Here is a 13,271-nt window from a genome sequence, read left to right as displayed (position 1 = left end):
CGAAATTCCAAAATGGCTAAAAAAACAAAAAAAAAAAAAACACAAAAAAGACCAGCAAGCAGGTGGAATTTGAGCAGCCACTTGAGCAGCACCTATAGATAAGACTTTTGAACTCAAGACTCAGCGTTTATTTAATTCATAGTGGAAGGCGGGGAATTGTGGGTGAGGAGGGATGGTGGAGATGGAGGTGGAGGTGGAGTTTTAGTTTGGTGCGATGGCGGGGCAGGCAAGGGAAGGCCCTACGCTTCGCTGACTGACTGAGTCAGCTTATCCGAGTCAACTGTACCTAGACAGTATTTAAATTTTTGGTTTTTTTTTTTATACCCTAGAGTAAGAAGAGTATATACCTACTAGTTGATCCAAGGGCAAGAGAGGAAATGGAATCTCTCACCTGAAGGGCCAATTTCAATAGTGTAAGCCCTCAATAGACATTTATATCTTTGTATTAGGTTCTTTTGTTATAGTTTTTGATTGCATTTTTAGAGTATTTTTAAGTCGTTACTCTTGGCTTCAATCTATGTGAAATTTGGTTAGGTTTTGTTATTATTTTTTTGAGTTTTTTTGGGGGGGAAGTCATCGCAGTGGTGCTCTGTGATCCATGACCACCGGCAGGGCGCCATTTTTGATGGTCGCATTTATGATTTGCCAAAAGCGAAACTTTCCAAGTCAAAGATCGCTTTAAGGTGGCATATATTATAATATACGAACGTATGTAAAAGAAACTGGGAAAAAAAACTCTGCTAACCTCAATAGATCTATACATATATGGATATTGAATAGAAAACAGGATGCTTTCCAATAGATAGACATATATATGCTGGCATATATCTGTATATATAGCAAATGATCTGCATCATTGCACAAATTTTAGTGTAAGCAATAAAATTTACTTTTATTAAAGGAAAACGAATCCAAATTCAAAAGAATTTATACGCGCTGAGCACATGAACGACGAACCACATAAATTTATAACCACCTACACATACATTTTTTCGTAAATGCAAAAAAACAAAAAAAACCACAACAACAAAACGTAAACGAGGAGGCTGAGGAGGAGGAGATGGACAAAACAACAACCAAATAAACTGCAATAATCACAACAGCAACAGCAAGTGCAACTGTCAACTATTAAATGACATTTAACATGCCCACGAGGCAAACAGGCGATAAGAGGAGCGAACCGGAGGAGCGATGCGGAGTGCCGGGAATGTGCAAATCGAGGCACTTGGACAAGTATCTCAGTGTACACACTCGTCGTATGGCATGGCATCCATACGGAGAGGCATACAGGAGCTAGCGGCGGGGCATATGATTCTTAAAATATCATTTCAAATTTCAAATCAAGTCATCATCAGCATTTCTCTCTCTTTCACACACACTCTTTCTCTGTCTCCGTTCCCCTCTGGTCTTTCTCTGAGGCGGCTGCTGTCATCGTCATATACATAGATACTTTTGTTTTTTTTTTTGTGTTTTTTTATCAGCAGATTGCACACAGCCATCCAGGCAGACAAGTGTATGGATATTTTCAATTATAATTTATATGCGATCATCTTGGTATTTTTAGACAAAAACTAGTAAATAAAATCTTTGTTGTTTATCGCTATGAATAATATGAATTCTCAGGACGCCTACAACAAATGAGTGAGTTCACCTTAGAAACGAAAGGACCTAACCTACTAATACTAGGTCCTGACCGAATATTAGGACATCTTTTCGAGTTGGTAATACCAACATGCAAAGCTCAAATTCATCTAAACACCCTAAAATTTGTAATGGAAAACTTAGAAGACTCCTCGTAATTACTCAAGCTTTTGAGAGTTGTTGACTCGGGGTAAATCTATTCGTATTCCTTGTAATTTCAAGTTGTCCTGCCATAAATCTTCGAGACTAAACACCTGCGATGCAATTGAATGCAGAATGCACATTTACGCTCTTGAACCCGTAGAAGAAAAAGAAAAAGCCGTACAAATAGACGAGAATCACATTACCAGTCAGTATATTGTCAAAAACGTGACATAAGTAAAAAATTTAGAATAAATTTAAGCAATATCCTGCTGTAAGCCAAAATGTAAAATTTCCATGGCAAAATCTTTTTTTTTTCATTTTGTTTTATCTATCCTCCAGCGTTACTTTCTCCAGCAGATCGTGATAGTTCTCCAGAAGCCTTTTATTCTTTTCCTTTTCGGATGATAATTCCTGGGACAAGCTCACCAACTTGCTGGCCAACTGATGCGGTTGACTCATGGTCTTCAGTAAGTCCTGCACAGAGTTATAACGGCGATCCGGAAAAGAACGGGCCGTTTTAGTTGGCCGTTTGAATGGTAGACGGGCAATCTTTGGGTGCTGACACTTCTCGGTCTGCAACCTTTTTACATTCTCCGTATTTTGCGCGTTTCCCAACCTTCGATGCTCCTGTTCGCTTCGTTTTAAGGGCAAACACTGAGCACGCCCAAAAGACATGGGCGTGGTCGCTGGCACTTCCAACTTCTCGATGCCATCCCGGGTGGCGGCGAAAGCCCGTGAGGCATGGACTAGCCGGTGTGTGGCCGATAGTTGGCAGTATCGGAGGCAGGGTCCAGTCATCATGGTATTGGCCATCGTGCCAAGGAGTTGACGTGTGCCAAGAATCTTTGACGGCGACATGATATTTCCGACTTCAGACTTCGTGCAGGATCTCGTGGAGAAGGGATTGTTTCTGGAATAAGGATTTTTTGTTAACCCGAATTTACCGAATTTACTTTTGACCATCGACTTACGGAAAAATTTTTATCAAGAATTTACAAAATGTTATTTGTTTTTTTTACTTTTTTCAGGTTTGCAGTACTAATACTAAAAATTTATAAAAATTTAATTCTTTATATAATGTTTCTGGTTGAAGTCCTAAAAACAAACTGAATAATACTCGTGTCGGCATTTGGTACGTTGATTTTTAGGCCAAAAAGTTCGATGTCAAGGCCAACTCTGATGGATTTGCCTAAAAAACCCGATTGCTTTGATCACATGGGATTCAACATATTCTATTGGCTGAATGACGATAAGTTTTATATCTGTATTTGTGTGCCATATGGATTGAATTTTTGTTATTTTCTGTTCTCGGGTGCACGCCATATGAACATTACCTCCCCCACCACCGTCTCTGCTAGGGCATACCACCACCACCAGTGCCACCACTACTCAGGTCACCAACTCTGCACATTATTCATTATGCCGAACAACTTCATCACATATATGTACATATACTCATACAGACATGCATATTTGTAGGTATATATGTATGTATACACCCATATTCGATGAAAAATTATATTTACGGGTTTTTCTTTTGTTTTGCATAAAAAAAAAATCGAGCCGAGTTCGGGTGGAATTCGCAGTTAGAAGTCGTCGTCGTCTTGGCTTGAATTTTGATTGATTTGAATGTTACGTTGAGTGCGCAACGTCGACTGTGACTGCGACTGCGACGACGACTGCGCCGCTGCCACTGAAAATGTGACTGATGATTGATGGACTAAGCTATACTAGCTAACCTCCACCCATTGAACCCCACCACCCCACCCCCACTCCCTCACACAATATTCCTCTGTGGACAGCCAGCGCGACCCTCAACACAAAAAAAAAAAAAAAATAAACCCAGGAGGAAATACAGAAGAAAAAAAGTTATGCAAGAGCGCGAATAAAAATGTGTTGTATTACCTATTATTAGGGCTAACAAAATACAACTGCCAAAAAAAAAAAAAAACAAGAAAAAAATGTAATTTCCAGGGTCTGACAGGCGTATGTCAAATTCGACGACATGCGAATTTTAATAAACAACAGGAAAAAACTCGAAAAAAGACCGAAAGTTAGAAGTCAGAATGGTAGAAATTGAAAGAAGAAATTAATTTTAATATGCATTAATCAGAGGTAGTTAAGAATATAAACTAATGTGCATTATATATAGTTGATTTGGTTTGATTAATTGATTTTCAGATAAATCATATTTAAGAGAGGGCAGAGCCAACCTATCAACCGATTTACCTACATTAGTTCATATTAAACTTTGAAATTGGTAAATGCAGTCGCGGATTTGGGGCTCTGAAATGGGAGAACTTCAACCTCTAAGGTAAGTCATAAGCAATCTAGGAAAACATATTTTTAAATAAATAAAGAAGAATTTTCAAATTACCGGGTAATGTTATCAATTCGTGAAACTAAATGAATACTTTTTGAGAATATTGCATACTTTAAGGCGCAAAATTCGCTCATTTTACATTCCAATCGTCCATAAATAATCAAGGAAAACATATTTTTAAGCAAATATAGAAGAATTTTCAAATTACCGGGCAATGTTATTAATTCGTGAAACTAAATGAATACTTTTTGAGAATATTGCATACTTTAAGGCGCAAAATTCTTCTATTTTACATTCCCTGTTGAAATGTCATTCACATTTGCTTAGATACATGGTTAGAAAACAACAAAAATAGAATTAATAATGGTCTTACTTAGCTTTAGCTAAATAAATAAGTGACTAAAGTTTACAAAACATGATTAAATTTCAAATGGATTTAATACCTTGAAAAAGTTCTTGGGGCTAAGAATTCATTTTGAAAAACTCTTTGAGGTAATCAACCTAAAAGAACAACATTGCGATCTTTATAATATTTGGAATATTTCAAACTAGTTCAATCTACTTGAGTAAATTTAAGTACTTCTCTGGTACTTCTTTTATCAGAGAACTTTGTGAGAACTAAACCTTCTTAAGACTGGATTCTAGCAATATTGATTGACATTTTAAGTTGCATTCTTAAATAATTATATTTTATATATTTTTTAAGTTTTTTAAAAGAATTTTTTGGTTTTTATTGCAGTCACCTTTCTCGTACTGCCTGTAGATGACCCAGTGAACTTTCTCGCGCTCTTGCCGTGTCTTTCTCCATCTCCATCTCCAGTTCCAGTTCCAGCTCCAGCTCCATCTCCTTCAGTCGCTCAATCTTCAAACTCACGTGTGGGAGCTCTATTCACACACTTCCGAAAATGAAACGCCGGATGTGGTTGTGTAGAAAGGTTTTTCCCCCCTCCCCATTTCTCTTCTCTCATATATATATATGTATATTTTTCTATCTTTCTTTCACTTCGGTAACCCCCCACACCACCCACTTGTCGTCTTCAAGTTGAGCCGAACTTTCAGTTTGTTTAAGGCCGCTCGAGCAACTAAAATAATAAGACAATAATAGTACATAATACTAAGTAAAAATGCCAACTTCCGAAAGACCAAAAGTCGAGCCGACGTGAAGAGTCAGTCCATCATTACTCCATTTTTACCACAATTAAAAGGTTGTGACGGCACACACACACACAGGAGACAGTGGGGCAGGTGAAGGTAAAGAGGGCGGGGTGGGGGGATAGCTACAAGTATCTCTTGGCCACACTCTTGAGTATGGTGAATGTCTTTTCTGGGATTGCCACTGTTAGTGCGGTGGCTACCGCAGTTGCTGGCCTCACACACTTTTCCACACTTTTATTTAATTTTATTTATTTGGTTTTTTGTTGTTTTCTTTGTTGTGAGTGTGTTTTCGGTTGAATTTTTGTTTAATGTCAACTTCCGTGACAACATTTTCTTTCTTTTTCTTCTCTTGTTTTTGTGTTGTGTTTTGTTTCATGGTTTTTGGATGATGAAAATTGGTTAGTAAGTTGAATAGATCCCCAATTTAAATGTGCAAAAGGAAACTGCCGCCAGCCGTCGCCCTGGCCCAGCACGCAACCGTCTGAAGACAGTCTATAAAATAATAAAAAAAAAAAAGCAAAAAGAAAAACGAGAAAGAAAAAAAAAAAGGATTCAATATAGAAATTAATGCCGAACCGCCTTTCCCAAGAAGCCACTGGGAAAGGTGAAACTTTTAAAGTACCGCACTTTCTATGCTCTCACATAATCAGAAAATTATATTCATTTCAATTTTATTTGATACTTCAAATTTCTAAAGATTCAAAAGTAGTTCTTGATTATAATCGAGATTAGAGAATATAATTGTTGCTTTTGCATCACTTTAGCTTAAGGGTTCACTATGGATAGGGTATCAAAATAACAACAACGCCAAATGAATTATGATAAAGCCCAACCGTCTACCACATGATAGGGACGCATGGATGGGGGGTATTGGGGGTATGAGGCGCCAGTGAAAGGGGCGAAAAATTGCACCAAAATTAATAAGGAGTAAGCAAAACGAAAAGAAGAACAAGAGGAAAAAAAAAAAACACAAAAAACCGACAAAGGGAAAGGGAAAAAGAAAATTCTTTAAAAGAAATCGACATGAAAATATCCTCTAATATAAGTAAGTATATATCAACGATTACATTATGACAAGTCCATGACTTATCCTCAGCGTATACTAGATATTGTTCTGTAGTCTTAAAGAAATCAAGATGATCAAGTATATATAAAGCCCAAATCCATTGAGTAGATATTGGAGGAAGTGTTGTAAATGTCCCGCGCTAAATGTTTAGTGTTGACTAAGTGTGATCAAAGGCTTGACCAGTCGAAGTGGTGCTCGAATTGTTGCCATCTAGAGATTGCAGGGTATAGTTATTGGAAGTTTATGAACAAATGAAACACCAGCAACAACAATTGTTGGACGGTATTGGTTGTGGCCGCGGGTTTCTTTCTTTCATTTGGTTTCCTTTCTTTTCGTTTCGTTTCGTTTCCTTTCTCTCCCCATCCCCCACTCACCCAACGTGTTTTTTTTCTCCTCTTTTTAACTACAGCAACAGACGACGACAAGGACTAGGAGGACATGGTTGGGCGGTATATTGCAGCCTTTGATTTTGTTGAACAACACAAGGAGTACAAAAAAAAAAATAATAACACAGAGTCCAACAGAAGAAAAAAAAAGGATACAAAAATTTTATTGTTACACCAGAAAAATAACAACAGCCAATGGTTGGGCGTATTGGTTGGGCTTACCCAACTTGGTATCGGGTTAAGATGGAAGATGGAGTTGGCAGTTGGGAGTTGGGTGGGTATTGTGGATAGTCAAAGGGTTGGGGCCGGCCTACAGGGCGTCGCATTTTCTGGCTACGTTTCCGTTTCCGTCGAAGTCGGAGGCATATCGAAGGCGATTACCCAGAGAGAAAGAGAGAGAGGGAGAGAGAGAGCTAGAGAAGAAAAAAAATGGGTGAAAGCCAAAAGGAAATTATAATAATTTTTGCGTGAGGCAGCTGCCTGCTGTTGCCTTGTTTAAAAATTACAACAAAAAATTATAGAGAAGACGGGGGTAAGAAGAAAAAAAAAATAAATTTGCGGTGCTTTTGGAGTGGGTGGCTAGCGGTGGGTCAGAGGCAAGTCGCCTGTTTACTCTTTTAATAATGCAAAGCAACAAAAAATGGGGAAAATAAATCGAAACAGTTAAGCGAACAAAAAAAAAAGGAAAAAAATACCTTATAGTCAAATCAGAGCATAAAGTAGCCGATTCAAAGATACCCATGATAAGTTAATCTCATTACAAGAGAGTTGTAGTTTTCTAGTCTTAAGAGGGAAACAGGATTAAGATGATCAAGATGAAAGAATAAAGAATGTAGAACTTTGAAATCTCAGCTAATATACCCGTTGAACCAACAGGTAAGGGGTATAAAAAGGGTGCAAAAAGGGGAAATCAAACAAAAGAACAGAAAGTATATACCTACAATATAAATATATATATATATATATACATATACTTATATATATATATGTATTTTTTTTGTTTTCTTTTATTAACCAATTTGAGCAAGTCAAATTAAAAATTAACAAAAACAAGAAATCGTTTGATTTCTTGACGACGATTTCTTCTTTGTTGTTTTTTTTGGGCTGCCTTTGCTTCGAAATAATTCAATTAAGTAAATGTTGTGATGGCTGGTGGGGCGAAAGGGGTGGGGTGAGGAATGGCTGTGGGGGAGGTGGATGGTGGCTATACGACGCAATTAAAAACTTCCTGATTAAAAAAAAACCAAAACCAGAAATTGAACCGAGAGAGGCTAAACTACACACACAGACGAACAAAATACAGATCACAAAATATCAATTAAGCGAAGCTCTTTCAAGTCATTGAGTCGTCGATGCTGATGCTGATGATGATGACGACGAATGACTAAGTGAATATGAATGCATCCCGCATAATTCTGGGTATGGAAACTAAATTCAAAACTCAATTCAGTTTTTATTTCATCTTCATACTTGAAAATAACAAGAATTAATTATATTTTACTTTTCCAAAGACAGAGACAATCGATCGATTGTGATTATTAAGTCGAGTTTTTAAAGATTTCGAAAACATCTAAGTTATCGAATTTCAATCGATAAAACATACAAATAAGTTTTTGGGGTCTTCCACTGTAAAACTTAAAACATAAATGAAAATCGATCAAAAACTATTTGAAAGGATGATATTGATTTTGCTAGAATTCTTTGAACATATTCTGCCATTATCAGACTGTATTTTAACCGATTTTAAAAAGTTATACCTCAGTTTAATTAAATAGAATTTAAATAGAACTCAAAATTTCTTCGTCTGAAAAAGTTGATTTCAGCTCGATTTTTTACAAGAATCATAGTTTTTTTTTTATGAAAAAGGCAAAAAAAATGAGTTATGGACATTTTAATGTAGATCGAAAGACATTGTTCCAACTTGAAAATTAAGACATAAGTTTTAGGAATAGTCAAAAAATTGACTAAATTAGAGTTTAATAAAATTTGTGTTTTGCTTAAAATAATTAGCGTGAATTACAATCCGTTTCAAAATTAAACTTAAAAGCATTCAAATTAGCTATCTCCTTTTAAAAATCGGTTATAATTTGACAAAGTTACAGATTCGCAATGTGTATTTCAATCAATCAAAGCAAAAATATTGTTATTTTAGACACAAAAGTTAATTTTAAGAGACATGTAGGGGTTTCCCTTAAAAAAATTAAATACCTTTGCCAGGATTCTATATCCCTTTTTAAACTTTCCCTCTATTGAAAACAAATTATAATTATTCAGTGCGATGTTCCAGTCAGTTATGTGTTACGGAACTCCAAAGTGGTCGGATATTGCCGAGTATTATACCAAAAGTTTGCAAATAGGCCAAAACAAGCTATTAAAAATGATATTTAAGCTTCCTTGACAGTATCCAATCTCAGACCTTCACCTCAAAGCCCAAGCAGAAACACTATCACATAAAGTGTAAGTGAGACGGCAGCGCTGCGGCTGAGCTAGGCCCTAGTCCAGGGAATGGTCCGTGCCGACTACTTGTTTAGACTGACAAGTAACTATAATGATAGATGGAGATCACTCAACCTATATCGACGAATATAGTTTTTATTTTCAACTGAAAATTAGCTGCTGAGAATATTCGAGAAGTGCTGGGAAGAAAGGATTGTCAGCCCTTAGTTTATGAACTTATTTAGTGGTTTTATCTTATTATAAAAACCTGATCACTTCAATTTGCTCTCTGCCGTTGTGTGTGTGTGTGTGTGTTAGTGATATTGGTGGGTGAAGGGGGAGAGAGGTACGGCTGCTTTGTTGTTGCCAGGTTTTTATCACAACAATTAAGTAATTTTTTAAATACTCTCCGGCTCTTGGCCATAATACTTGCCTGCTTCGCCATACTAAATGTACAGACCCCCCGCGAATTCCCTCCCATTTGTCAACCATACTTATGTATACGTATGCAGGTATATACTTATATACCTGATTCATCATGTGTCTCTTTCTTGACTTGTTATTACCTTTTGTTGCTGTTGTTGTTAGTCTTTTTGTCTTATTACTCAAGCAAATGCAATGACAGAAGAAAACATGCCATAAAACTGCCAAAAATATACGTTAATTACCTTTAAAGGTTTTTCAAATTAAACTCGTTAAAATATGAATGGTTGTGCGTATAAAAGTGTGTGTGTGTGTGTTAAAAAGGGATGGCTATATATAGACCCCCCAACCCCCCACTCCCCTGAAAAAGCACCGTTCATATGGATCAGTTAAGTGGTAAAAAAAAAAAAGGGTCATGTTTTGTCGGACTATGGGGGGGGGGGGGGAGAGAGATGGGGAGTTAGTGTGTGGCGTTGTGGAGACGGGGGGAGGGGGATCTGGTAGTATTGCATATATAACGTGTGAAGTTAATTAAAATCTGTATACAAGTTTATTACAAAATATGAAAACACATAAGATACGACCGTCCGTCCGACTGACGGAGAGAAAGAGACAAAGATTTACTAATATGGCGCGCAATATGGCGGTTGGAGCTAATTTTTTTTGTCTGTTCGTTCGTTTTATTTTAGTTTTAGTGATGGTTATACAATTCCATAGAATTGCTACTTACTGTGAGAACTTTCGATATGAAAAAAAGAAAGAAAAATGAAGCAACAGATTGGACAAACGGAAAAGAGTTCACTATGAATCACATTTTATTTTACGATTTAGACAAATAACAATTTCTTTAAGAAATTAACCAAGATATCCAAGATAGTTTCCAGATATCAAATACTGAAACACAAAAAGACAAATCATCGAGTGATTCATTTTGATTTTTCGTATCACAAATTTACCATTTGATCTTCTAACAGGCATTGTTCATTTTACGTCCTTTTGGAACGGGTACAGCGGATTTTTTAAGGCATATTGGGCATTCCTTTGGATCACTCATCGATTTTGCATTAGCCAAATTAATTGAGCTAAGTTCAGGGGTCACGGATTCGGAATCAATGACGCTATCATCCGTGGTCACCTGTTCGTCTACCAAATTGTCTTCCTTTACTAGAATCGGCTCCTCAACTTTGGGCAGAGTCCACATACTTTCGCCGCCGAAACCAACATTGAAAATGTTTACAAAATTGACGATCTAAATAATAATAAATATAATAATAAATTAAGAACGTTTTTTTTCTACTTACCCAATAATAGAAAGTTGCGCAAAATTTACCTAAAATTTTAAACATTTTGTGTGTCTAAAATTATATAAAAAACGGAAGTTATTCTTAGTTTTTGTTGTTTAGACTGTTGTTTACGCTTTCAGTGTCTGTATCGAACTGAAATTGCTAGGGCTGGAATTCGGCACATCATTTCAGAGCGGATACATTTGGATATCAAGGCCTACTTGAGGAAAATTCCCCGATTACTTTGATTTTGTTATGATGAAACGAAATGCTTTGAACCTAACTAAAGTGTCTATAATATACAAAAACTCAGCCATTTTGCAGATAGACTTCAGTAAATGATTGGGATTGAAATCAATTCGAAAGTCTCAAAGAGACTTAAAAGAAACTCATCTGAAACTTTGATAACATTTTCAACTTTTCATCATAGCCCATGATTATTTGATTGATTCCTTTGAGCATTGAGTTTTTTTTTGTGTAACCACAGAGCCATCTAATGTAATGTCTATTTCATTTCCATTTATCATTAACGCTTTCCGTGCGTACATGGACACAATTGGACAAACATTTATGGCTTAACTTAACCCCATTTAACACTTTCTGACCGCCCCCGACCAAAGGACACTGAACACCGACCACCCTTCTGGCCCCTGTCTGACCAAGGGCTGTTATCACCTTTCAATAAGGCAAAGAGGAAAAAATAAAAAACACCGTAAATACTCGTAAAAAGGTAAGCAACATGACCAATTTGGTGGTGTTATAGTCCTTGGGACAACAAGGGCTAGAAAAATGACTTCAATTAACCATTTGCCTGACCAGTGACTAACCAAAAAATAATGGTTAGTGGGTGGAGAGACAGTGAGAGAGACAGAGAGAGAAAGAAACAGTTGCCTGCTATTCAAGGGGTTGATCGAAGTTGAAAAGCCACCTAGTGACTGCTAGGGGACATTATATACTAACACTCTCCCCCCTAACCCCTAATTCTGTGGGTGTGTGTGACTGGCTTATCGATTTGCATAAATTAATTTTCATTTAAAACGAATACGAATAAAGTCAACTATGCTTGGTGTATTTCTATTTTTCCTTCTTTTTTCCACAAGAAATACAAACTATAATGGGTACACACATACATATATAGAGGTGTGTGTGTTTGTGTGTGTGTATATATATATGGGAGCCAATATATGACGAAAGACGAAGAGCCAACACACATTGCATGTGAAAACTCATTCGTTAACTTTTCATTTGTTGTTGGTTCTTTATAGAAATAATATAAGGCAACATTTTGGCACTCACTGTATACAGTGGCAACCATCAAAATGAATAGAAATTGGAATTGAATTAATATTAAGACTCACATAGTGGGCTGTGTTCAAAAAATCAATACAAAAGATATTTCTTATGTTTTTTAAGATATCAGTTTCTGATTTTCCGTTTTGTGTCTTTTTAGAAAATTGTTAAAATCTTAATAAAACGATTTTAAATTTAGAAATGATCTAATGAAAGTTGATAAAAAATCAATCAATGTACGATAAGAAACAAACAAGACTAATGTCTTATTGATGGACTACATTTGATTGCGGAATATTTGTTATCGATAACTTGACGATAACTTGTTTGTATGCATATAGAGTAATCATCGACAAAATTCTGGAATTATATAGAACATTTGCATTATTGTTTTTGTTGTTCGTTTCAACTGTCCTTCAACATATGCAGCTCTTGCCACATATAGAAGCACACACATACATAGATACATACATTTATGATATATGTATGTATGTATGTATGTATATATATTTGGTAAACTTAACTAAAAGGACTCGAGGGAGATATTAATCTACTTTTGTGTTTTAGGTTTTCAATGTTGTTGTTGTTGTATTTCTTATTCGGGCAGGCGCCAGCAAACAGGCAAAAGCCAAAAAACGTTTCATTCGTTTCGTTCATTATTATTACCAACTATACGCGGTTATTCTATATGTTGTTGTTGGCTGGCGGCAGCTTTAACCTGATACCCGAAACTGAAAACTAAACGGAACCAGGGACCTCATACAAACACACACACACATACTAGAAGGAACTCCCTGCCGTCATTTTCACAAGTTTTCAGCTGCTTTTCATTTTCATTCCACCGCATTTTCTGTCCGTCTCTTTCATTTGTTTTGCTGCTTGCTCCTTTCTTCTTGGCCAGAGCTCTTAACTTTTATTGTTAACATGCAATTCATTTATTAAAATTATTCATATGTCAGTGCGTGCATGTGTTTGGCCATTGTTTTTATGCTCGCTATTTGGTCGGATTATAATGTGAAAGTGGTCATCGAGTTGGTTTACTTTCCATATAAGGTCATAGTGCCATATGCTATACAAATGACATTTGACTAACAATTAATTATAACTTTAACATTATTTTCATT

At 36.3% G+C, this 13,271-nt stretch overlaps 1 protein-coding gene and 1 long non-coding RNA gene across 2 annotated transcripts; both read right to left on the bottom strand.

The window, feature by feature from the left end:
• Window positions 1–1,979: 1,979 nt before the first annotated feature.
• Window positions 1,980–2,780, bottom strand: LOC26530071. The gene is made up of 2 exons (XM_015177981.3): window positions 2,757–2,780; window positions 1,980–2,695 (listed from the first exon to the last, which is right to left on the bottom strand). The coding sequence occupies exon 2, from the start codon at window positions 2,641–2,643 to the stop codon at window positions 2,110–2,112; it is 534 nt and encodes a 177-aa protein (XP_015033467.1). The 5' UTR covers window positions 2,644–2,695; window positions 2,757–2,780; the 3' UTR covers window positions 1,980–2,109.
• A 7,591-nt stretch (window positions 2,781–10,371) lies between these two features.
• On the bottom strand, window positions 10,372–11,030 carry LOC111518895. The gene is made up of 3 exons (XR_002724139.2): window positions 10,876–11,030; window positions 10,531–10,823; window positions 10,372–10,468 (listed from the first exon to the last, which is right to left on the bottom strand). It is a non-coding gene; the product is annotated as an uncharacterized LOC111518895 (long non-coding RNA).
• Window positions 11,031–13,271: the final 2,241 nt, after the last annotated feature.

Source organism: Drosophila willistoni (assembly GCF_018902025.1).
Source record: "Drosophila willistoni isolate 14030-0811.24 chromosome XL unlocalized genomic scaffold, UCI_dwil_1.1 Seg142, whole genome shotgun sequence".
NCBI classification, from domain to species: Eukaryota; Metazoa; Arthropoda; class Insecta; order Diptera; family Drosophilidae; genus Drosophila; species Drosophila willistoni.
Note: the sequence above shows the minus strand (reverse complement) of the source record. Positions and strands in the feature narration are given on the sequence as shown.